Below are 26,328 nucleotides of genomic sequence, written 5' to 3' on the forward strand. Positions count from 1 at the left end.
GGGAGTGTGGAATGATGTGTGTGCTGTATTGTGGTGCAGTTTTGAAGAGATTTTGGACAGTGCATAATTGCGTGATAGAGATATATATTTTAATCTTGTGTGGTGTGGAATGTTGCAGTGCAGTAAAGTGCATTGTAGATGGTATTCAGCAGAGTTGTAGGGGTGTAGTTGTGCAAAATGGTGTGGAGTGGTCATGTGAAATATGATGTGGCGTAATGTAGTGTGGGTCAATGCTTGAGCTATCATAAGGTGCAGCAGGTGCGTGATTAAGTGTAGTGTGTGTAGCAGAGTTTTGTATGGTTCAATTGGGCAACCCCTTCTGTAATACAGATAGTAGAAGCACACATGTAGCACCGGTGCTATCCTATAAGGGTGTTCCCACATTTGCATGGGGCATTGCTCCATGCAAATAAGGGAAATGTGTTGCATCTATGCCTACTCCATTTTATGTACACAGGTGCAGAAGCACAGAGGCTGTCAGGCGCACTTACTATGTGTCACAAAGAGGTTGTGCACAATCAATGCTCCCCCATGGCACCAAGTGGGTGGTGGGCAAGAACATCCTCCTGCAGGTGGGTGCAATCACTCGCTGCACCCTCTTACAAGGAGATCTCTGTCCCTCTTGGAAGTGCAGGCTGGATGAGGCCTGCACTGTGAAAGGTGGACGAGAATCTTCAATCAGTCAGTCTGTTGTGCACTGTTGTGCTACCCACAGCACAGTGCATTATTAGAAATAGGATGCACTGCTTTGTTTTAGTCCAGCATATGTGGTAAAGGTGGACCACGTCGCAAACAGGGACAGAGTACCCATACTGTAATCCAGCCCAGTGTCTACACTTCAAGGATAACATGCAGCTAAAACCTCAAGAACACTTCACTGGCTACCTGTTGAACAAATAATAGAATTAGGTCCTTATATATTCTATTCATGACTTTCTCAAGAACATATGTAAGAAATATCCTAATCTATGCCAATATACACAAAAATATATTTCAAAGATTACTGGCCTCCATGTGCAGCAACTCAAAAATCAGGAACTAATCAACAGCAGAGCATTACCATCGTTTTGACACAACATAATTGATGAAAATTTGTTCACAGTCATTCACAATAGGTTCCTTCTGGATTTTCTGCTTCACTTCATTCTTCCCAAAGGCTTTAACGTGCACAACAGCAACTTTGCAGGACTTCTAAACACTTATAAAATACTTCAGCTACTGAAACCAGGAGTTTTTCATGACATAGCTTCTGACTGAAGAAAATAATTATTTCATAATTCTATGGATGAATACAAGGGAGTCAGACTGTACATGGCTATCTGCATAGTGCTGCAAAGAAAGAATGCAGACGTGTCTAGTTTGCAGAGAAGTGCCTGTACTCTTCCTTTGAAAGGTATGAAGCGTGTGTAATCAGAACCTGACATCATAGCTCTCTCATTTTATACAGGAGGCATCCTTAGCACGTTGGATTTGAGGAATGAGGCCTGTTTGCCAACTAACTGTTCACTATTGCAGCCTCCTGTTTGCAGACACACATCAGAGATGTCCAACCTGCGTCAAGACCGCAGGCTAAAGTGCCATATTATTTCGAATAACCACCCACTATTTAACTCGGCTCCATTTAGAGTTATTCTATGTGGTATTTATGTTATTAAAGTGTCCTAAAAGGGAAACAGCCTTTACCACGAAGCATTTTCTACGCATTACGTTTACAACGATACACTTACCTCGTAAACGTCTTCACAACGCGTTATGCTTCAACGACCATCTTCACCACGCAATCAACGTCATCACGGAACAACGTCATCCTAATCCGAAAAAAAGCATCAGTCCGTTTCCAGTGTCGGCGGAGACCTGCAGAAAAAGGAAAAAAAAGAAGAAAGGGGGCTTGGGGTGGTCTCTCCCCCCAAAAAAAGAAGAAAGCGGAGTAAAGGTAAAATCGAGGTAACGGCAAAGCGTGGAAAACACATTCCGTTGTAACGCATGCGTGGTAAAGGCATGCGTTGCAACGGAATGCGTAGTAACGACATATATTCGATTTTTAAATCTGGCTTGGGTCCGGCCTCATAAAGCTATGTGGTCACTCGTGCTTTTCACTGGTTTACGTGGGACTATTGTTAATTTGCTTCTTTTGAAATCACTTACTGTGTTTGCCTTATGTTAGGCTGCTCTGTCATGAATTAACCACGGTTCACCCTCAGTCCTCTATTCCTATTCTGCCAGTGGTTGTACAATGACTTCTATACCTCCTCCAGAAGACAATGCTTATACAAAGTACAGCAATAATAGATGTATTTATTGCACTCTGTCTGGAAGAAAGACAAAATGTGCATTCTGTGGCGCATTGTATTACGTGCTATTAAAGGCAGCTGCATTGTTATTCTGTTTGCAAATAGAGTCAAGAATTACATTCTTACTAAAAGCTACGCATTTAACTTATGCAAAGTTCCTCCTTTGTAGAAAAAAAAATGCTAACTGCAAAGGTAATCCGCCTAGGGGCAGGTGGGTAACCAGCATTCTGGGGTTTTGGGCCGGCCAGAGCTGCTTCATGTTTAGTTCTTAGCCGATTCGCCTTACATCACGAATTGGCAAGCAGGTCAGGGATAAAAGGCAAAAGCCGCGGGGCTCTTTGCTGGGCCAGAACAATACTCCCATATTGATTTTCACCAATGTCGTCCTCCAATTGGAATGCTTCATTTCCTACAATAAAACCTGTGTGGGAAGCTTTCAGTAGTGTCGGTGACGCAGACCTTCTGCTCATAATTGTTTGCACTTAGAAATAGCATCCCACAAACCTTTGGTAAAAGAATAAAGTCAACTTTTCATTGGCTAAACTTTTCAGCAAACCTGAAACTTGGCATTTCTAATTTTTGTTTTAATTTCCTGTAAAGGGCAGAGACATCAGCACACGGATTGCATCCCGTTTACCCAAGAAACACCAGCCTGACAGAATTTGGAAAAGTAAGAATAATGATTATTACAACGTTACTGCGAGCATCAGTTTCTTTTTTGTGTGGATTAATTACATATAGGAAATGGCTCTTTGGCTTTAATTATTTATATCATTTTGTTTCTAATGTTTGATGTTTTTTATCAGCTTTTGCCACCATGGATGTTCTAAAGAGCCCTATGGGATAACAAGTTTAAGTGTTTCAACATGTACATGGCCATTGTGTCAAATGTTCATTTTTTGTTTCAGAAAGTGTTTGATTGCTTCTTGTCACTGCCTTTAAATTTAATGTTGAGGGGCAGATGGCAGAATAAATGGCAGCATTTTAGACTCATTTCTTCCTTATAACGATTCGTGCTTTTTTTCAATCATTTTATCATTTTTGTTTAGTTAATTTTTTACATTTCAGGACTCAAATTTCCGGATTATATGTGGGTATGTATGCAGCATGGTTTAAGTATCTGTTTTCAATACAGCCATATATATATACATATATGGGTTACAAAATTTAAGAAATTGGCTTTTATTTGAATTTTCAGGAAAACTACGTGAAGTGCAAATCCACCAATAAGCTCCATTTGGGATGCATTTTGTCTTAGACAAATAGTGCAAGTAACCCCTTTGCCATTAAACAACAGCCAGTCGACTTCAGGTTGTTTGCACTGTTCCTGTGTTAGAATTTCGCAGCAGATCTCTAGCGATTATCTTGTAACTACTATGAAAAGATTGGCAGTGTCAATATTATAATATATGCAGATTTTAAAATGGGTTTAGCATACTCCATGTATACCATTGTATTGCTGACCCCCTCCGTGTAAAAGCATATCAGACCTGTAAGAGTACCCTCTGTGAAGGTGCACAGCTAGTGGTTTCATTCAGAGAATGTTACTACATATAATATTAACAAAGCTTATGGAGTTGTTCCGCCATATATTACATGGCATTGTGTGTGTCCTTCAGCATCCCTCATCTCAGCTGTCTATGACTGTCTCTTCCCTCTGGTTCACACACCTATGAGAATATCTCATGATCTATTGGATGTGTGCAATCTGCAAATCTTGCTCATATTTTTGACTCGGGTTAAGCGATACTAGCCACTCTTTGTGATAAATCATCGAGAGATGTCCTAAAAACAGAGATGGATCCCCTGAGATTGACTTCAGAACACTAATAGGAAAGTGAAAAAAGACACTGCCCCAAAGTGCAGCTCGGTCTCTCCCTAAATACTGTTGGACTTAGTCACAAATCAAATTCTGTAAGTAAGTAAGGCTTCTAAATTGGACCTCAATTTCCTGTATTTAGTTATACCTTTTCAAGGAGGAAATTTCTTAATCAGGCCGTGTGTGTCCAAGACAACATCAGGCCTGAAATTTATATAGATATCATTTTTCAGTGATTTAGAAATACAACAAAATAACTAAAGAATTTTGTTCTGTTTTCTAGAAAGTTGTGAAGGAGATGAACCGCTTGGGAATGATTATAGATTTGTCTCACACGTCAGCCAACACAGCAAGGGCTGTTCTCAATATCACGGAGGCACCGGTGATATTCAGCCACTCTTCTGCATTTGCAGTGTGTAAGCACCCCAGAAATGTACCGGATGATATTCTGCGCAGCATAGTGAGTAATTTCAATGGAACCATTAGAGTGATACACATTAACATAGCTGTAAGCACCTTTTATTTTCCCTAAAATTTGCTTTATTGGAATTATTAAAGGGGGGGGAGCAGTAGAAGAGCCAGATAAAGGTAAATATGTTTTCTCCAAAACGAGAAGTAAAAAGACAAAGGTATAAAATGTCACAATGTGGATGTTAAAGAAATTATGCAAACCAAGTAAAAGTACAAGGTATTGGTTGTGTAGAAAGGGTAGATATGTCATCGACTAGTGAGAGCCTTTCACATCTTTCCAATAAACTGTTTAGTTGCTGACACTACAGGATATGCAAAAGACATGACAGAAGAGTACAGAAGACATTGAAACAATCATTCAATCAATCAGGAGTTTGTATAGTGCAACTACTCACCCAGGAGGGTCTCAAGCTCCGGGGGGAGGGGGCTAGTGGGTGTTCTGTGATTTTATTCAGAAAGAATTCTAAAGTTCTGTATTCTTTAAAGGAGCTGCTGGAGTGGTGACTATAAAGCAAGTTGCATAATATTAATCTCAGTGTCTTTAATAAAATCCAGATTTTCTGCCCACCAGGCTGTGGAAAATCTACATTTGCCATTGAAATGTAGTATTAAGTGACCTATGGTGTAGATATACATTCATAATATTAGCGTAGTCAGTGATATATAGAGACAATATCAGCCTTTGACGGCCTTTCTCGGATGCCAAAACCTTAATATTTCAAACTCCTGCAGTTACATTCCTAAAATATAGGAACCATTTTCAAAATTAGCACTAGTCTGGAATTTCTGAGTTGCAACATCACAACAAAGCTTATACCAAAATTGCTGATGCCAATGTACAATGAAACAAGAGAGGTAACAAATACAGTAGGATTAGAGTTAAAAGACAGCCATAGCATTTAAATAGTTTGCACATTAATGTAAGAGCTACTTGTAAAGTAACCACATTATAGAATTTCCATGGCTAAAGAGTAGCAGCTCTTGAAAGAGCATGATTGTTTCAGTAAGTAGACAGCAATCACTTCAAAATAGCCAGTGGATTTTGGGTTTTCTATCGACGCCATACTTACCTTTATTCTCGACATTTAATACTCATGTCTGCTAGTTAGTCATTTAAAACAGGGTCTGGACTCGGGTTGGGTGTACTTTTTCTATAAGTTTTACATCGTATAATCGGTTGCTCCCAACTCTTTTAGTCAAATCTTTGCTTACCGCTCACCGCCACATAGATAAGCTAATTCATTCTCATAAACAGTTTATTTCTGGTATATACCCAAAAACCCGCACAGTTCATACTATTATAAAGTTCCATCAGTAAAACAACATGCATTAACACCCTTGGGTACTCATGACGAGCTGGACTCGTCATGGGACACAGCACCGGAAATCCCCTATCATTTTTCTTGGGACACTAAGGAGAACGCTGTGGGATAGGACATTTGTGCTGCTGTGGTGATTCCACCCAAAAATATGTGGAAATTGTGGGGTTTTTTTAGCTAAATTTGAGGTTCGCAGGGTATTCTGGGTAGGGAAACATTGGGGGATCCACGCAAGCCATACCTCATTGGACTCCCCAGGGTGTCTACTTTTCAGAAATGTGTGGGTTTGGTAGGTTTCCCTAGATGGCCACCGAGCCCAGGGCCAAAAACTCATGGGACCCCCTTGCAAAATCAGGTTGTTTTGTGATATGTAATTTTGATGTCGCCTCGATAGGTTTTGGGCCCTTGCCTGTCGCGGGTACTTGACCCACCCACGCGAGTGAGGTATCATTTTTATCAGAAGACATGGGAATAGGAAATTTGTGGATCCACGTAGATTCCAGAACTTTCATACACAGAAATTTGAGAAAAAAGTGATTTTTTTCAGCTAAATTTGAGGTTTGCAGGGCATTCTGGGTAGGAAAACGTTGCAAGCCATACCTGGCTGGACTCCGCCGGGTGTCTAGTTTTCAGACATGTGTGGGTTTGGTAGGTTTCCCAAGAACCGGTCCTAGTATGCTTGTTTCCAGTCCAGGGAGGGCCTGGCTTGTCAGTTTGGGCTGGACTGTTCCCATGAGGCACAGGGTCAAGACTGATTTGCAAATGGCTGGGTTCAAACTGGAATGGCATGGTGAGCAAAACAACTATGGATTTAGCCCCAGATCTCTGTGCTGGGGTGAATGTATGACATTGTTCTGCATTCTGTCCATCAATTGTTGTTTTTGCTTGTGTCACCATGAGTGGGACGGGTATGCTCAGACCAGAGTCCCGTGCTCTCCATGCCACGGGAATCAAGCTATCCTGGCTGAAGAGGGGTGAAACCCCGAAACCAGTCCTAGAATGCTTGTTTCCAGTCCAGGGAGGACCTGGCTTGGCAGTTCAGGCTGGACTGGTCCCATGAGGCACAGGGTCAAGACTGATTTGCATATGGCTGGGTTCAAACAGGAATGGCATGGCGAGCAAAAAAACAATGGATTTAGGCCCAGAACTCTGTACTGGGGTGAATGTATTACATTGTTCTGCATTCTGTCCATCAGCTGTTTTTGCTTTAACTGGAATCCTTCCTGTAGATCAGTCAACGTATGATGTTCATCTAACCAATGATTCAATTTAGATAACACTTGTTTTCAGAAAATGTTCAGGTTTATTGGTCTGTAGTTTGTGAGGTTGTCTTTGCTTCCCTTTTTGTGAATGGGACACATTTTCAATCCCTTCCAGGATTAAAGAAATTTCTTCACCTGCAATTATAGCATTGGATAAAAAAATTATTAATACAGGGGGGCATGGCCAGGCGCCGAACATGGTGGACGCCTGACCCTGCAACTCTGACCGAGAATCACTATCCAACCCCATCCTGCTGCACTGGGGCCCGTAGAGATTGGAGGTTGGGGCCGCACCCATAGCTAATGGTTTTGTGGCATGGGGGTTGAGTTGAAATTACCAATGTGTGGTTTGGCGGAGAGCCCAGAGTCGACCCCACAGACATGAAAGCCGATGAACGCCAAAATGAGCAAACTGCATGGAGCAGCGGTGACCCTGTCAGCAAAGATGGGCAGCGTAGTAGCAGTGCTGAGAAGCCCATACTGAGCTGCGGTGGACCTGACCCTTCCTTGTGGAAACATCTAGCCTGAGTGTGGAAGATAGGATTCCGCTGGACCGTAAGCGACTGCCGGTATGCAGGGAAGAGCATGCTGAGGTGACTGCTTGCAGACCCATCCTACATCCTGGCCATAACATGAAGAGGAACCAAGCCCTCTGAGAAGGGATAAGAACAGAACCGCACAGTGCTGGGAAGAATTGCCTGTATGATGCAACAAGCTTGACTGTGGCGGGGGGAGCGGTTGCCCACTCACTAAGGGAGCCTGCATTAGCAGGCCCAGTAGGTTGAGGACTGAGGCAATTGGGTGGGAGCGGGGCAGCATGGGAGATGAAACCAGTGAGTCCTAGCCCTTCGGGAGCTGGTCCACCCCCCCCCCCCCGACCAACAGCATTTTTGATTGAGCAGAGGAACATCAGATTGACAGTGGCTGCAGAGCGGAAGAGAGATCAATGCTGCCTTGGCCCAGGGACCTGTTTTATAGCTGTCGGATGAATGCAGAGGGCAGATATTTGTGGAGGCCCCAAAACAATTGTAATAAAGTGTCAGGCCCCTTGATCTACGCACTGAGAACGGGAATCTTTGGGGAACAAAGCATGCTACAGAACTCCCTGGCCCACAGTGTCAGTTGCAATATCATGGGATGCTTGCTGTATCTGCCCTGGGTAAGGGGACCCATGATTGTCCCAACTTCCGTCTCGAACTGTGAACTGCAAGGGGCAAGAAGGACAGCTCCATTAATCTATGCTGCAGTGTTGGACCCGGCCTCGCGGCGTGGTCTTAACCCTCTTGGATTGCGTTCGTCCCCCGTACCGGCATACACGGGCCGCCCTTTCAGGCAGCCAGGGACCCCTCCTCCCTTCGAGGCCCCCTTTGGATTGTACCCGGTTTCCTACACCCGCCTCAGCGGCCCCCTTTTCCAGGCCGCACAGGGACCCCTCATCCCTTCGGGGTCCCCCCCATGCTTGCCCCACGCACCAGCCACGCAGCCCAGCTCCCTCCGACCTCGGCCCCAGCGAAGCCCCGACATTGAGGCACCAAGATCTGGCCAGGGGGCACCGCATGGCCACTTCACCACTCCCGGAGGAGAGTTTCGATGGGACCCCCACCGTCCCTCAACACCTAGGTGTGATCGTCCTCCGGCCTTCCCGGGCCTGGCGCCTCTCCCGCTGGGCGTCTGGCCTCTCCCAGCCCGGCCTCTCCCAGCCCGGCCTCTCTGCCCCCCAGGCGCAAAGGTCCGGACATCAAAGGGCTCCAGACCTATATCTGGGGCAACCCCGCAACGGGACAGTAGTTGTATCCCGGAGTCAAGAGCCCTGCTGATGGAATCGCGGCTGACCCTACGGAGAAGAACTCTTGCTTGAGACTATACCACGAGCCCTGCTGACTGCGTCGCAGCTCCACCTTATTGAGACAAGGAACCTCACGGAACATCGGGGCCCTGCTGACGCTGTCGCGGCCCAACCTCGCTGAAACCTCCCTCGGAGCCCTGCTGACGTCGTCGCGGCTCGAGCTGACTAAAACACCTTAAGAGCCCTGCTGACCTGGTCACGGCTCGAACTCCACGAACTGATCGCCAGAGCCCTGCTGACGCCGTCGCGGCTCGACCACTCCGAGATCCGGAGTCCCTCCAGCTTGAGGATCAAGAACTGGGCCCAAGGTACTCTCGTACCAAGCTGCTACTAAAGACTGTCCCGCTACCCCGTCCCTACCCAAGACTTTGAGACTCTTGTGGATCCCTCGATCCCCCCTTGTACATATTGATAACCGTAACTTCTTAGATGCTGATAAAGAACTGCTCGTCTTGATAAACATCCTCGAGTCCTGTGTGGTGGTGTTACTGTGCTAGTACGTTATAGGAGAAGGACCTCTCCTAGGAGGCTTCTCAGCAGCGCTCGGCTACTTCGTGCAGTGTGGGGGCCCCTCTGGGTGGTCTCTCTGGCTCCCCCTAGGTCCGCCTTCCAACATGCAGCACGCTGGGACTCGAACCGGGACTCTGACACTCCCAGCAGATCAAGCACCAACTGCTCAGCTGCGGTGGAACAGTTTGTGATTGGAGACTTCCTCCTGGTGGCCTTTCGGGACCTGAAGGAGGATATCCTCACTATCAAATCGGACCTACGTGGGGATCTCCAAGTGGTGTGGAGAGACATGACAGAGCTAGAATTAGAGAGGAGGGTGTGATAAGGGTCTTTATGACCAAGTAGACAATTGTGACAAGCTCCAACAATGACTGGTGGCACTGGTGCATTGACATGACCTACTCTAAGACAAGTGCGCTGACCTCAATAATAGGTCAAGATGGAACAATGTCTGCATCCGATGTGTCCTGCTGGAGGTACACCATGAAGACCTTGTCTACTATGTACAGGAGCTCTTTGCAGCAATACTGGAGGACCCAGACTGTGCCTCCATCAATAGAACACTTAGGGTCACTATGGGTACACCACTAAAAGACACTCCCCCGGATGACCTCATGAGAGTGCATTATTTCTAGGACATGCAAGACATTATGGCCCTGACTTGGGGAGAAACCTTTTTCAATGGCTGCTCAAATATTGCTATACCAGGATCTATCGCAGCTCACTTTGGCAAAACGCAGATCCTTCAAACCCATCATGGACTTTCTGCAATCAAAAAGGATCAAGTATTGCTGGGGTCACGCCTTCCGCATCATCTTCCAACGGGAAGGCAAGACTGGCTCCCTGTTGTCGCTGGAGGAAGCCAGATGACTCCTGGGCCTCCCACCCCCAGAGGACAACTCAAGGACATCGAGGAACTCAGATTAGGATTCATCCTGCGGCTTGCAGCTACAACAAAGGACTGGGGAGTCCCTGGAACTTGCACTCTGTGGAGACATGACCGAGATGGTGCATAGCCCCACAGAGCACTCATGACTGATGGACACACAACTACTTGCTGAACCCACCCAGATGTCCATCCTCTCTACATCTCACAGGAGAAACAGTGGGCCTGGTGGAGAGTGGTGAGGCGCACACACACTAGGCTTTTACCTCACAAAGGAATTTCATGTTTCAATGTTTTTGTGAGGTGCGGTTGCAGAGGACACTTGATCTCTGCCAGGCGACCCTACCTAAACTTGTTAAGTGTTGATCCTTATTGTTTGTTGCAATGATTATGCAGTTTTGGTTGGGGAGGTGAGAAGCCACCACACACTGATACACATCAGAATGGCAAACCCTGCAAGCACACGCAGAGCGACACAGGGAGAAAACCATCCTACATCACTCCCTATACAGACACTACAGATGCTTAAAATAGTGACATACAATATCCGGGGACTTAATAATCCCACAAACGCCTTAGTATAATGGGCAAGCTAAGGAAGTCGGCAGATATCTGTATACTTCAGGAGACATACCTGCTCAAAGTGTTCCCTCTCCATTACCATGCCTATGCTCCGGCTAAGAAAGCGGGGTCTGCAATTTATATTAGGACTGCAATGAAATTTTGAGAACGTCAGGTCCTTGCAGACAAATATGGCCGCTGGTTACTGGTGGTGAGTGAATGGCTGGGAATGCCAGTAGCGATAGGTGCTGTTTATTGCCCAAATAATTGACAGGAAGCCTTCCTACTCCCAGTCATCCAGAGACTGTCAGAAGCCACGGACAGTTCCCTGGTGATTGGTGGAGACCTCAACTACATCATGCATACCACATTGGATAAATCTCAGCAGCAGGTGGGGGGCACACTGACATTGTCCACTGCAGGCCAGGCACAACTCTCAGATCTGGGTCTGACAGATGCATGGTGGTACCAACAGCCATTACAGTCTGATTATCCCCACTTCCCTACGGGGCATAATACATATGCTAGAATCTAGTTCCTCCATGTAGATGTCACGGCGGCCGGGGAATCCTCTCCTCAGGATGACGCTGCTGCTTTAATGGGGTCCACCTCCCATCCGTCCCCAGTCCGGAGAACGTGTTATACACACGGACTAAGGAGACAGGTGGGCGAGGGAAGGAAGGGAAGGAGCAGCTGGGAGAGGGACCTGGAATGAGACAAGCACACCATTAACAACACGTTATTCGTGACCTCCCCGCTTACCTCCCCACCACTCGCTTTGTCGTTTTCTCACCTGCTACCTTCCCCGCCCTTATGGAGGAAGGCCCCCCAGCCTGAGAAGGCGGGTAGCCTAGTTAAACAACGGCACCGGCTTACGGCCTTAGGTCCAGGGCTGGCCTTAGTGGCAGGTTCAGTTGGTCGTGGTAGCGCGACCCCTCTGGGAGCAAAGATCAGCACTTCCAACTCAGTGCTTAATGCTCCAGAGTGCGAATCAGGGTCAACAAAGGAAACAAACGGAAGACACCTCCCTAAAGGCAAAGAAAATAGTACTCACAGTCTCGAAGGGCTGTGAACCGAGTGGGCGCTGCGACTCTAAGCCCGGAACTCCTTGGGCAGAGGAGCGCACCTGTTCGCGCTGCTACTCTGAACCCGGAACTCCGTGGGCAGAGGAGCGCTCGTGTTCGCGCTGCGACTCTGGACCCGGGGCTCCGTGGGCAGAGGAGCGCCGGAGGTTCTTCTGGGAGTCTGGAGGGTCGAAGGCGGAGGTCTCTGGGGCGTCCCTCTAGCGTCGGGTGTAGCCGGCGAGGTTTTCACCTTCGCGCTTCTACTCTGGACCCAACCAGACGTGGGCAGAGGAGCGCCGGGGGTTTCCGCTGGAGAATGGACCGCTGCGGGCTGCGGTCTCCCTGGAGTCTTCCTCGTGTCGAGGCGGTTTGCAAGGTTCTCTTTGCTGGGGCACAGGGTTCCAGGATGGAATGGCGGGAGCAAGGTCGAGGATACAGGACCGGAGCAAAGCGTCAGCATAAGGGAATGCGGAGCTGGCAGGAATCATCGGCACCGCTCGTTGTTCAGGAACGGCTTTATCCCTTGTCGCGCCCGGCGCCGGTCACGTGGGGCGTGATCCACCGGGAGGTCTGGGAAATGGAGTTCCCATAGATGCCGTTTGTTGTGCGGGGCGCTTGTGGTGCGCGAGCAGCGCGTTGCCGGTTCTCGCCACCTGACAGTAGATCACGGGCTGCTCTCAAATAGAAGTTGTTTCCGAGGGCTGGTGATCCTATCTGATCATGGCTGTATTCAGGCTACTCTCTCTTGGCCAACCTCACACCAGGACCATAGAGAGACTGAACGACTCCCTCCTTCGAGATCAAGTGGTGCGCAAAATGATGACATAGGCTACACAGGAATATCTACAGTTAAACCCTACTGGTGAACTGAAGCCTTCAGTGGTATGGGATGCATTGAAAGCAGTTATTTGGGGAGTTCTCATCAGAGAGAGGCATTGCCTCAAAAGGATGAGGGAGCTGTAGCTGCTTTGCTTGTGGGAGGACCTACTCTATGAAGAATGGGACCAGAAGGACTGCTCCTCCCTGAAATACTGAATGAGCCTGGTAGCCCTTCATGGACAGCAAGGAGTCCTGGTATATGACAAGGCTAACTATATCCTGGTCCGCATGGGTGCTCGTTTTAACAAGCGTGGTAACAAAGCTGGCTAGTAAGCTACATACGCAATGCACCAAGGGATATATACGGGAGGTCAAGAATGGCCTAGGCACTTTTGCACCACAGAAGCTCAGAAAGCTGATGCTCTCCATGTATACTACCATTACCCTACAATGGGGAAACCCAGTAGACTGTAGGACTTGGGTGAGATATGGTACAAAAAACAGTTGGTCCCAACGGGAATAATTCAAGTCACACACTAAGTCCTACCCAATAACACAAATGACATACACCTTAATCGATTAAATTAACGATTATTTGTATTGAATATCAAGTAAATACGTTATATAATATAATAAAGTTGTTCCACAGTGGATGGATGCTTTCTATCTTACAGATTAACCTCCTGATTCAATTGGAACACTGATTATTGAATTTAACAGAAATATTCTACTAGAAAATGTCCATCATTATCATCCATTTCTGAAGTATACAGTCTTTCTGGGTAAGCTCCTTATGTATGCATTTTTGACTCACTTCCTTACTTTTTTAGTTTATTCTAATAAGCGGATGTGCAATTTAATTAACAGCACATCCTCGCTTTGCATCATCCCTGGACCATTAACTAGGTGCCTTTTTCCTCTAATTTTAAACCAGTAGCCCAAATTCGACACCTTTCCATGTTATTTACCCACGGTGGGTTTAAGGTGAACTATGGCGCCATTATCTTTTGTACCCCATATCGCCCACTGTATTGAAAATTATCAATGGGCACATTTAGTTATTGAATTGGTTTCCTTCTACCCACCGTTTAGGTTGCTCCTTTCTCATCCTGATGAAGACTCCCTCCCAATGGTTAATTGGCCATTCTGCCTTTTTGGGGTCAAAACTTCCAATTATACTGACCTGGACTGTCATAATCAACCACATCTAGATAGCAGAGAATTTATATGCTGGATCTTACAAACTGTGGATTAACATTATGTAAAACGTTTCCAGACAGGCTCTAATTGAATTGTGTGTCTACACTGTATATATTAGAGCTTGAATTTCCTATTCTTTTCTTATCTTCTCATGAGCTCTCTGATTAGCACTTACTTTTCACCCCCTGTGGAGCAGCTATATTATATGATATAATGTATTTACTTGATATTCAATACAAATAATCTTGAATTTAACTCATTAAGTTTTATGTCCTTGATGTTATTGGGTGCAACTTAGTATATGACCTTTTATAAATACTCCAGCACCTACTCTGCAGCCACCCCGGAGATGGGTTCTCAGCAGTGGGCCTGCCTGCAGGGGCTCCCCCATCAGCACCTCTCTAGGGATGACAGTATTGCCCTGGACAGTCCTATCACACAAGAAGAGGTTTTGCATGCTATAAAGCATCTCTTCACGATTGAGCCAGACACAATTTACCATATATGTATCCTCTCTGGCGCACTTAATTCAAAAACTGGGGACTTGGGATTTTCTCCTATGCTGATGATACCCAGCTAGTCATTTCTATTGGTGAGAAGAACCATGAGACTAGGACTAGACTTGTTAATTGTCTATCCGAGGTAGCGAATTTGATGACATCAATGCTTAAAGCTAAAACCCACAAATCTGAGCTATTACTCTTCGGCAGTGGCTGCTAGGTATAAGTGGCCCCTATTGAGGAAGTATAGCCCTTGACCTCCATGGTAATAGTTACAAAACAACTTCAATAATAAGGTTTATGATGTGATTAACAAATGTATTAGCTAATTCACAGTAGAAAAGTCTTGTATAAAGCAGGAACTCAATTTCTTAATTTCAAAGAAGCAATCTTAGAACAAGGTGCTCCTTTCGGTGTTGAGGCTCAGTGAAAATTACAAAGTGCATGGATAGTGCGCAAGTGCTATACAAAATTCAGGTATATACATAGGACTGATAAGGCTATATGTATGTAAAACCAATACTCCCAATGGGAGTATTGATGTCCTAAATCAACTTAAAAACAGTCCACTGTAGTAGTTGTCGATTTTTTGATCCAAAATACACAAATTTTTAGAGACTGGTCATCATCAGGATGAAAAGACAGAGAGAAGACACCAGTAGACTGGCATTAGATTCCACAATCAGAAACGTGTGTAGTGATCTTTTAAGAAAACATCATTCTGGCTTGCATGAGAATTGATATATATGTAAAACAGAGAGAGACCCCTTGAAAGCTCAAGGGAATAGGGTACTCTTCACAAGTATCAAAATCGCAGTCCCTTGATAAGCCCACACATAAATGATCCTGAGTCACAATATCTCAGAAATCAATAGAATTCTTTAAAATCTTTCAACATTTATTGTATACAAAACATACATTTTATCCTGTTAAAAACATATGTGCAAGTCCCCTACTAGGACTGAAAGGACCTATAAAGTACACTTTTAGGGGACTCCAATAGGAGGAGACTATAGTGAGCAGCACGACGGATACCGGAAGAACATTTCCGCGTCTACGCCATAAATAGGGAGATTCGGTTCAGGACCCCTACATCCCTCGGAAATACTGGAATATTAAGCAAACCATGCAAGAATAGAGGCGGCACTAAACAGAAAATTTAAAGGACACGTGGCGAAAATAAATACGATTGGAAAGAGTCGAGAAATCAGGAACAGACTCTAAATACTCAAGGTTGAGGAGACGTTAATGTTACAAGCGGGATTGAATAATAAGACATCACAATTAAGAAAACATCCATCTGTGGTCTTGATAAAGATGGTGAGATAGAGAAAGGCCATCGAAACGAGTCGACGCATTCAAAAGCACAATCAAAAGGACTGTTACAGATTTGTAGCTATATAAATGCCAGATATACCACAAGCTGTATCACTAAGACTATTGGTCCCATCAGATGTGCAATTCATGACAAAGTATACTGTCTTATGTTGTTTTCTCTATTATGCGGGTTCGTAACGGGAGGTCATTGTTTGTGTTATTTATTGTATCCTCTTTTCATTATTGATATTGTGTAGATTATATGTTTTTTAAATTGTCCTAGTAGGGGACTCGCACAGGATATGTTTTTAACAGGATAAAATGTATGTTTTGTATACAATAAATGTTGAAAGATTTTAAAGAATTCTATTGATTTCTGAGATATTGTGACTCAGGATCATTTATGTGTGGGCTTATCAAGGGACTGCGATTTTGATACTTGCATGAGAATTGATCAGACGTGGTGTCACCGGAATGCCATAAATATCAGGCAGTTATGTTCTTTGAGCATGCTTGTGGTTGCCTCCTTTGAAAGCTGGACACTAGTCATATCTGTAATGTGTATGCACACAAATACAACCCCTGAAAACAAATGGTGAAGCTGTCGGAAATCTGCCCAGAGAGTACTGAATGAATCTGTCAACAGTAGAAAAACCCTAGCTTCTTCATATTTTAAAATATGCCAAACGAGGAATAAATGCATCCATTATCCATATGCAAACCACCGTCAGCCAATCAGTGGAGACACAGCTTCGGCCAGTGCAAAATAAATTCTTTTTATGCTCATGAAAATATATTTAGTGGGGGCTTCTCCGCTAAGGCGGAGAAGCAGCGCCCCACTTAGCAATTCAAAGCTGAAAAATAAAATTAGAATAACACAATGTTGTTATCATTTCATTTAACCATACGGGCTAAGTTGGTTGGCAGTGGGTGGGCGGGACTGGGCTGTTTAGAGTTGGGGGGAGGAGTGGTAGGCACTTCCTAAGTGCGCATGACATTTTGACCAGCCCTCTTGGGCCAGCCAAACTGTCATGCACACTTTGCATGTTCTCCATCCAGGCTGCATTACAGCCTGGGTGGATAACATGCACAGCCTCCCAGCCCCTGTCAGAGCACTGAACCACAGCACTCAGACCAATCACAAAGCTGCTGTAAGGTAGCGTTGTGATTGGTCAGGGAAGTCTAAGAGGCTGTGTGCTTCCTGGTTCCTGCTACCTGGGAGAAGAGGACAGACGAGACAGGCGGCAGCCGGCTGGCCGGCCATATCCAGGTAATTGTTTTCTTTTTTAAATTCCCTCCTCTACCCCGGTACCCCTGCCCCCCCCCAACCCGTTTGGTAGCAGCCACTACTGAATATATTTACACTCCTAAAGTATGCGCTGGTAGTGCACTGTCATTCACAGACAGCACCATTGAAATTAGACTAAATTTCAACACAGATGTAGTTTTGATATCTAGGACCGCGGTCGCACGGCTGGCTTTGCAACTTCATCAACATGTTTTTTCTTCGGCTGCCAAACACAAACTTAACTGTCTGCCTATAGCATAAAGGGTACTGTTAAAAATCTCTCTATATGACACGCAGCGCCAGGACACCATTGGGTAACCATTGTACTTTATAAATGGAAAATAGACATACAAATCACAGAGAGCACAAACTATATTGTCTGGAAAATGGGTTCACAAATATTTCTCATTTGTGTGTTGTCTAGTAAAGTGTCATGACTTGCTTTGATCATAATAAAATCTTTGTTTCCATCACACTTCAAGAATCATAAAAAATGTGCTTCATTTGTACTTTCCTGAGTGCCTATTTATTTTGAAATATATGTACAGTGTATTTATAGGTATTTAAAGGTTATTGTGCTAGGAAAAAAAAGACATCCTACAGCCTTTCCTTTCACTCTCCCTGTACGCCAACAAGATCGTCACATAGTTTACTTTACAAAACACTTGCACATTGCAGAGAAAGAAAAGCAAACATCAATCTCCATGTTAAAGAATAAGATGCAATATGTCTGAATACATAACCTTACATTTAAACTCAGTATTTGAATTCTCATAAAGCGTGAGAAAAGAGAAACAAAATGTAAAGGCATGTTTATTGCGCACACATCTTCTGAACTCCTTCATTGTTAGTTTTTGGGAGTGCTGCAGCTTCCCCGCACCTGTACTTCCAGTGGCTATTGGGGCTCAGTACTAGAAAGCGTGAGTTCAGTTTGCAATTTGTACACCCTAAGAGGCAAGAACAAGAAGACAGAGTGCCAGGTCAAGGCTATCACTAGAGGAGTCCGGTATTGGCAATGTTCAAACTTCGAAGATGATTTGGAGTGCTTGGTGGATTTTCTTAATGTTGTATATGTGGGCAGCAGTTCAGACATTGTTGCGAAGAGTGCCATTAGTGTGAGTTTGCTTTAAATGTGGTGATAAAGTTGGGGAGAGCCAGCTGACCTAGAGAGAAAAGTTTAGTTCCTGGCCTGCCGCTTTATGGGAACGTTGCTCCAGTATTATCTTTGGAGCAGATAGAGGCAATGCTATTGGCAGTGACTATGATGTGGAGAATTTTGTAGCGAATACTGTATGCAGGTCTAGTGATAAGAGACTATGTTGTACCACTCTGCCTATGAAGTTTGTAGAGTGTCCCAAGAAATACTGACACTGAGTCGGTATAGATTTCCTCAGTCCGTTTCATAGTTTGTCTGGAAACAAAGTTTGACCAAGTGTTAAATTAATATTTTTGGGGATTAGGTTTTTAGGTCTTTTAGATATGACGACAAGTGTGATGTATACTTTTATGGGTGTATTTTCTCAAGAAAGTTTCTCCCAGGAATTAGCATTGAATGGTGGAGCAGATGATGGTTCCAACTATTTCCAGATAGTCTAGCATAGTTGAGAAACTTCAGAATCTTTGGTACACCAATGGTTTCTGACTGTAACCAACTTTACAGAGCCAACCTGCACACCAGATTCCATGATGCGTGATGTTCCCTGAGTAGGACATCCTATGCCCCAGGAAATCCTGAGGACACACAACAGCCACTGCATGCCCTCCACTCACAGGTAAGAAATGTGGGGCAGAGGAAATGGACAGGGACATCTTGACTGGGTATGAACCAGGCCAGTAGCACAAGCTTGTTGGACGCAGTGTGAGCACAGTGGCAGCCTGACAGCAAGGGACAACGAGTCCTGAGCTGGGAATTGATACACTGCCTTTGGGAGTGGGCCAGGAATAGGGGATGAAAGACTGCCACAAGTGGGGGCAGCTCACCTGCAGCTGTTTTCGGCATGAAAAACAGGTTCATGCTTTTGCAAATAATTATTGAAACTGTGCCTGTGTTTTGTTTTTAAAAAAACACTTTGCAATGCATGGAAGAGAGAGTTTGTGTCATCATGTTGTTAACGGCTTAACCAAACAGGCTAATGGATGAACTTTAGATTACAGGAGACTGTCTACTATGTGAGACATTCTGCTACTTGAAACAATGACATCAGTATTGTGGTATTACAGCTAAAATCTTTATTATGCTACAAAAGTGACCCCATTTAAGATGCAAGGGGTGGTCGCACAAAAAGAAAATAGTTATGTAGAGCTGTCTTTGATAGAGGCCCGTGTTAGGAAAACGTTTCTCATGAACACTTGTTCCAATAATCTAATGGCAGTCCTCGTCATTATATTCCTCAAGAATTCCACCATCGCCCACCTTGAGAAAACATCAGCCACCACCATGCCAAATCTACCACACTTGCCCAAAAACTCCATGAGACCTATGTAATCCAAACACACCTTAGACCATGTATCACTTGCCTCACTCACCAAACCCATACCTTCCAGTCCCACCTTCAAACGCTTCTCACTCTCTTTACACAACATGCACTCTTTCTCCCAAACTTTTACATCATCATCCATTCCAGGCCAACCAAATCTTTCCGTCAGACGTTTTTTGGTCAAAGATTTCCCAAATGGACTTTATGCACTTGCGTGATCAACTTCTTTCTTACTCCCTCCGGAGGCACATAGTTCTACCCTCTCAACACCACTCAATGGAGTTCTCACATCCCCTTCATGTTTCCAACCCTCACGAATACTCCACACCAAATCCCATACATTTTTGCAGCTGCTTCCCACTCTTGGGTGATGGACTCAAATTCTTCTTCCAACACATTATCAATATTAGCTACAATACAAACTAACTCTTCCTCCATCCTACCTTCATCCAAAATTCTCAACGGCAACCTGGATAAGCAATCAGCCTGCACATTCTTCCACCTAGCTACATACTCAAGATCGTACCTGTATTCTTGCAGCCTAAATGCAAAGCATGCTAGTCTGATGAAAACTATTTGTACCTCCAGGTCTCAATACTCTCACCAACAGCTTATGATCAGTCTGTAACGTAAACCGCAGACCCCCATAAATATGTGCGGAAGTACACAACTCCCCACGCCGCTGCCAGAGCCTCTCTCTCTCAATTACAGCATAGTTCTGTTCTGATTGAGGAAGAGACTTTGAGGCAAAAGCAACGGGTTTATCCACACCATTCTTTATCTGTATAAAAACAGCCCCAATCCCTTGAGCACCGGCATTAACAGTCAAAATAGTTTTGTTCTTTGGCTTAAAATGGGGTTAAAATTTCTGCATTGGCTATTTCACTTTTTATTTTCACAAAAGATCTCTGGACATTCAAACTATGCCTTTCCTCAAAAGCTCCCTCATACTGCAGATACAGAGGGTGGTCTGCAAGGAATCCAATGTTACAGGAAGCAATAACGATTGCATAAATAGTGGAGCAAGTGGACATATGCATCCCGCCCCCCTCCCCTTCATAACGGCGACCGCAGTGTAGTCGTGCCGCTGGCGCGCCAAAGGCGTGCCTAAGGCGTGCCTAAGGCAAGCCCGTCTGCACCCGTCCGCGCCTGGACCACGCCCAGCACCAGGAACCGTGGCTCTACGGGCCCCCTCCTCTACACAGTCGCCAGCCTCCGCGCACTCAAACCCAGCCACCTCGAGTACTGCATACGAGCAGCGCCCTACAACACTCAAGGAAATTTCTCCTGCGCTCACTGCCAACGCACCTTCTTCATGGACGGAACTGCCTCAGCTACCAAAGCACCACCTGCTGCGATACCCGCCAACACCATCAAGTGCATCCTTCTCAACGTGCGATCCCTTCACCGGCACGCCATTGAGATTTGGGACCTACTCGACACTCTCGCCCCTTTTTCACCGAGACCTGGACCAACGCAAGCTCCGGTACTGACATCGCCACGGCTATACCAGAAGGCTACAAACTAAGGAGGTTAGATCTCCCCAACCGCCCGGGTGGTGGCCTCGCCATCGCACACAAATCATCCCTCCAACTCTCCACGCCCAGCACTAACATCACTCTTCCCAACTTAGAACACCTCCACTTTCAAATCCTCACCAACCCCAGGACTATGCTATGAGGCTCGCTCCTCTACAGACCACCAGGACCTCGCGCCCAAGCCACAACCGCCACCATAGAACTTGCCGCATCCCATGCCATCGCCTCCACCGACTACATTCTGCTCGGAGACCTAAACTTCCACCTGAACAACCACCAGGACCCAGACTCAAACGCGCTACTTGAGAATCTCTCCAACCTGGGACTCAATCAACTGGTAAACTCACCCACCCACATTGCAGGGCACACTCTGGACCCCATCTTCACTGTAGGGTCAAACATCCTTGTCACCCACACCTCCCAGCACTCCTGGACAGACCACCACTGCATTTATTTCACTTCCAGCACCGCACCCAAACAAGCCCCACGCCCACCTCGATGAAACTGGAGTAGGATCACCGAGGACCTTCTCAACTCCACCCTCCTCCATGACCCCCCTTTAGCCACCACCGACACGGACGACGCTGCACTTTAACTCCACTGATGGACCATCAGCTGCACCGATAAACTAGCCCCTCTGCGGCAGCCCACCACCAAACGTCCGCCAAAAGCAGCCTGGTTCACCACAGAACTCCTAGAGGCCAGACGCACCTGCAGACGCCTCGAGAAAAGATGGAGGAACCAGAAGACCTCGGAAGCCCACACCTACCATAGGAGCGCCATGAAGATCTCTGGACATTCAAACTATGCCTTTCCTCAAAAGCTCCCTCATACTGCAGATACAGAGGGTGGTCTGCAAGGAATCCAATGTTACAGGAAGCAATAACGATTGCATAAATAGTGGAGCAAGTGGACATATGCATCCCGCCCCCCTCCCCTTCATAACCGCGACCGCAGTGTAGTCGCGCCGCTGGCACGCCAAAGGCGTGCCTAAGGCAAGCCCGTCTGCACCCGTCCGCGCCTGGACCACGCCCAGCACCAGGAACCGTGGCTCTACGGGCCCCCTCCTCTACACAGTCGCCAGCCTCCGCGCACTCAAACCCAGCCACCTCGAGTACTGCATACGAGCAGCGCCCTACAGCACTCAAGGAAATTTCTCCTGCGCTCACTGCCAACGCACCTTCTTCATGGACGGAACTGCCTCAGCTACCAAAGCACCACCTGCTGCGATACCCGCCAACACCATCAAGTGCATCCTTCTCAACGTGCGATCCCTTCACCGGCACGCCATTGAGATTTGGGACCTACTCGACACTCTCGCCCCTTTTTCACCGAGACCTGGACCAACGCAAGCTCCGGTCCCGACATCGCCACGGCTATACCAGATGGCTACAAACTAAGGAGGTTAGATCTCCCCAACCGCCCGGGTGGTGGCCTCGCCATCGCACACAAATCATCCCTCCAACTCTCCACGCCCAGCACTAACATCACTCTTCCCAACTTAGAACACCTCCACTTTCAAATCCTCACCAACCCCAGGACTATGCTACGAGGCTCGCTCCTCTACAGACCACCAGGACCTCGCGCCCAAGCCACAACCGCCACCACAGAACTTGCCGCATCCCATGCCATCGCCTCCACCGACTACATTCTGCTCGGAGACCTAAACTTCCACCTCGACAACCACCAGGACCCAGACTCAAACGCGCTACTTGAGAATCTCTCCAACCTGGGACTCAATCAACTGGTAAACTCACCCACCCACATTGCAGGGCACACTCTGGACCCCATCTTCACTGTAGGGTCAAACATCCTTGTCACCCACACCTCCCAGCACTCCTGGACAGACCACCACTGCATTTATTTCACTTCCAGCACCGCACCCAAACAAGCCCCACGCCCACCTCGATGAAACTGGAGTAGGATCACCGAGGACCTTCTCAACTCCACCCTCCTCCATGACCCCCCTTTAGCCACCACCGACACGGACGACGCTGCACTTGAACTCCACTGATGGACCATCAGCTGCACCGATAAACTAGCCCCTCTGCGGCAGCCCACCACCAAACGTCCGCCAAAAGCAGCCTGGTTCACCACAGAACTCCTAGAGGCCAGACGCACCTGCAGACGCCTCGAGAAAACATGGAGGAACCAGAAGACCTCGGAAGCCCACACCTACCATAGGAGCGCCATGAAGAATTACCACCAGCTGATAAGAGACACCAAAAGAACATTCATCAGGGAAAAAATCAACGCCAACACAGCCACCAGCAGCGAACTCTTCAAGATCATCAAGCATTTCACCAAACCCCCCTGCGAAGCCTCTGACATCACACCCTCCCAAGATCTCTGCGACAAGCTCAACACCTTCTTCCACCAAAAGATCATGACCCTTTATGACAATTTCGATGAACCAACGAGTGCCTTCACCCTTGCGACCACTACCTCCACCATACCAACCATCAGCACATGGGCCCCCGCCTCCGTCAAACTCATCACCACCGCTATGAAGAACACTCACTCAGGATCCCCCACGGACCCCTGACCCCCGCACATCTTCCACAGAGCCTCCACGGCCATTGCTCCAGAGCTAGCCCTCACCGTCAACTCCTCCCTGGCATCGGGCACCTGCCCCATGGACTGGAAATGCGCAGAAGTGAAGCCCCTCCTCAAAAAACCCTCGGCCGACCCTACTGACCTAAAGAACTACCGACCGATCCCCCTCCACCCCTTCGCTGCCAAAGTAACTGAAAGGCTAGTTAACGCCCAGCTGACTACTTTTGAGGACAACAGCATCCTGGACGCATCCCAATCCAGCTTCCATAGCAACCACAGCACCAAGACAGCCCTGATCGCCGCCACCGACGACATCCGCATGCTGCTCGACCAGGGCCACACCACGGCCCTCATCCTCCTGGACCTCTTCGCAGCCTTCGACACCGTCTCACACCGCACACTGACCACCAGACTCCACAACGCAGGGATCCAGGCAAATGCCCTCAACTGGATCCGCTCCTTCCTCTCCCACCGAAAACGGAGAGTCAGGCTCCCCTCCTTGCTCTCCGAACCCACCGACTTCATCTGCGGAGTTCCCCAAGGTTCCTCTCTGAGCCCTACCCTGTTCAATATCTACATGACCCCCATCCCCACCATCGTCAGACAGCATGGATTCAGCATTGTGTCCTACGCTGACGACACCCAACTCATCCTCTCCCTCACCAGTAACCCAGAAGACACCAGACTCAGATTTCAGGAAGGAATGAGGAACGTGGCCAACTGGATGAAGGACAGCTGCCTCAAACTCCACTCCGAAAAAGACAGAGGTTCTCATTTTCAGACCCCGCCCCTCCGCATGGAGCAACTCATGGTGGCCTCCCACCCTCGGCCCACCGCCCACCCCTACGGACCATGCCCAGAACCTCTGCATAATCTTGGACTCCTCCCTCTCCATGAACCACCAAATCAACGCCATCTCATCCACCTGTTTCAACTGCCTCCGTATCCTGCGTAAGACATTCAAGTGGATCCCCCTGACTGCAGAAAGACCGTCACACACGCACTCATCACCAGCAGGCTCGACTACGGCAACGCCCTCTACGCAGGAATCAACAAATCTCTACTTCGCAAACTGCAAACCATCCAAAACGCGGCCGCCAGGCTCATCTTAGGGATACCTCGCCACAAACACATGACCCCTCACTTGCGAAAACTCCACTGGCTCCCCGTCGAGAAGAGAGTCACCTACAAGCTCTCACGCATGCCTAAAAATCTCTCAACAACATCGGACCCAAGTACCTCAACAGCAGAATGAGCTTCCACACACCCAATACGAACCTCTGTTCAGCCGACCTCACCCTGGCAGAGATCCCCATCGACGCCGAAGCAGATCCGGAGGGAGAGCATTCTCCTACACCACAGCATGGAACACTCTCCCTGTAGAAATAAGACCCTCACCAACCCTGCACTTCTTCAGACGGGCTCTCAAGACCTGGCTCTTCGACTGACCGGAGCTGCCCTACCTTTCCCCTCAGCACCTTGAGACACTTGCAGGTGAGTAGCGCACTTTACCAACCCCTGATTGATTGATTGATGTAGGAAATGCAACAGTTGGAAAGTAAACTGGAAGAAGGACTTAATGTATTAAATAAGAAGGACAATATTACAAAGGGTGATTGTAAATGTAAACAAACTATGGAAAGTAAAGAAGTGAAAAAGTTTGTGGAGACGCCCAAGGAGAAAGTGAGTAGTAATGTGAGATCAGGATTTAGAGGGTGTTACAGATGTGGAAGCATGGGACATGCTGTCTTTTTTAAATGTTGTTTTGACCAGGACAAAGATTGTAGGAGGTGTGGCAGAAAGCGTCCTCTATCAAGAGTATGCAGAGATTTATCCAGGAATAGGATGGCGTGTGTTGCAGAGGATGTCATACAAGACATTGCTAATTTGTATTGAGGACAAAGAAGGAGTGATAATGCAAAGACAAAGGGCAGAATTTAAAGTGATAGGTGTTCAGATAGATTTGATGGTTGATCCTGGGTCAAAGTACACAATTGTACCTAGAGACATTTTCTGCAGAGAAGTGGCCGAATGTAGAGTTACAACAGTGGTAGTTATCCCAAAGGTTATAGTGGAGAGAGCATACACATTCAGGGATGTATGGAGTCTGACTTTGAATTCAATGGTAGGAGGGTGTCTGAAAAAGTGCATGTGTCATGAGGGGTGCCAGGTATCTTAGGCTGGGTGCAGCATTATGATTTACATATCGTCTTAGACCTCAGAAAAGGTAATGGCTATTAAAACTAATGAAAGTTTGGAAGACATTTTGCAGAAATGTTCTAATGTATTCAGGGATAAGTTAGGCATGTTGAAAGGGTATGTTCACGAATAAAAGTGAAAGAGGGGGCAGAACTGATTAGACATGCAGCTAGAAGAATTCCTATTGCTGTACGTGGGGAAGTCAAAAAGATGTTGGAAGACATGCAAAGTGAGGGTGTCATTGAACCAGTGGAAGCATCAGAATAGCTGTCTCCAGAAATTATTACAAAAAAATGGGTGGGAAACTAAGATTTTGTGTCGATTTAAGGTGCTTGAATCAATGCATTGTGATGGATAGCTTTCCACTATCGAATATTTCAGAAATGTTGCTAATGCTGAATAATG

General features: G+C 46.6%; 1 protein-coding gene across 2 annotated transcripts in view; it reads left to right on the plus strand.

Moving 5' to 3' along the window:
* The window catches only part of LOC146776248 (dipeptidase 2-like), a 369,058-nt gene that overhangs the window by 306,358 nt on the left and 36,372 nt on the right, over positions 1-26,328 (plus strand). For both annotated transcript variants that reach the window (XM_085636820.1, XM_085636819.1), the window contains exons 6-7: positions 2,892-2,961; positions 4,394-4,570. In XM_085636820.1, coding sequence (XP_085492946.1) covers positions 2,892-2,961; positions 4,394-4,570 — 247 coding nt within the window. The remainder of the gene's footprint in view (positions 1-2,891; positions 2,962-4,393; positions 4,571-26,328) is intronic.

The sequence above is a fragment of the Triturus cristatus genome, chromosome 12, assembly GCF_964204655.1.
Source record: "Triturus cristatus chromosome 12, aTriCri1.1, whole genome shotgun sequence".
In the NCBI taxonomy this organism is placed as follows: Eukaryota; Metazoa; Chordata; class Amphibia; order Caudata; family Salamandridae; genus Triturus; species Triturus cristatus.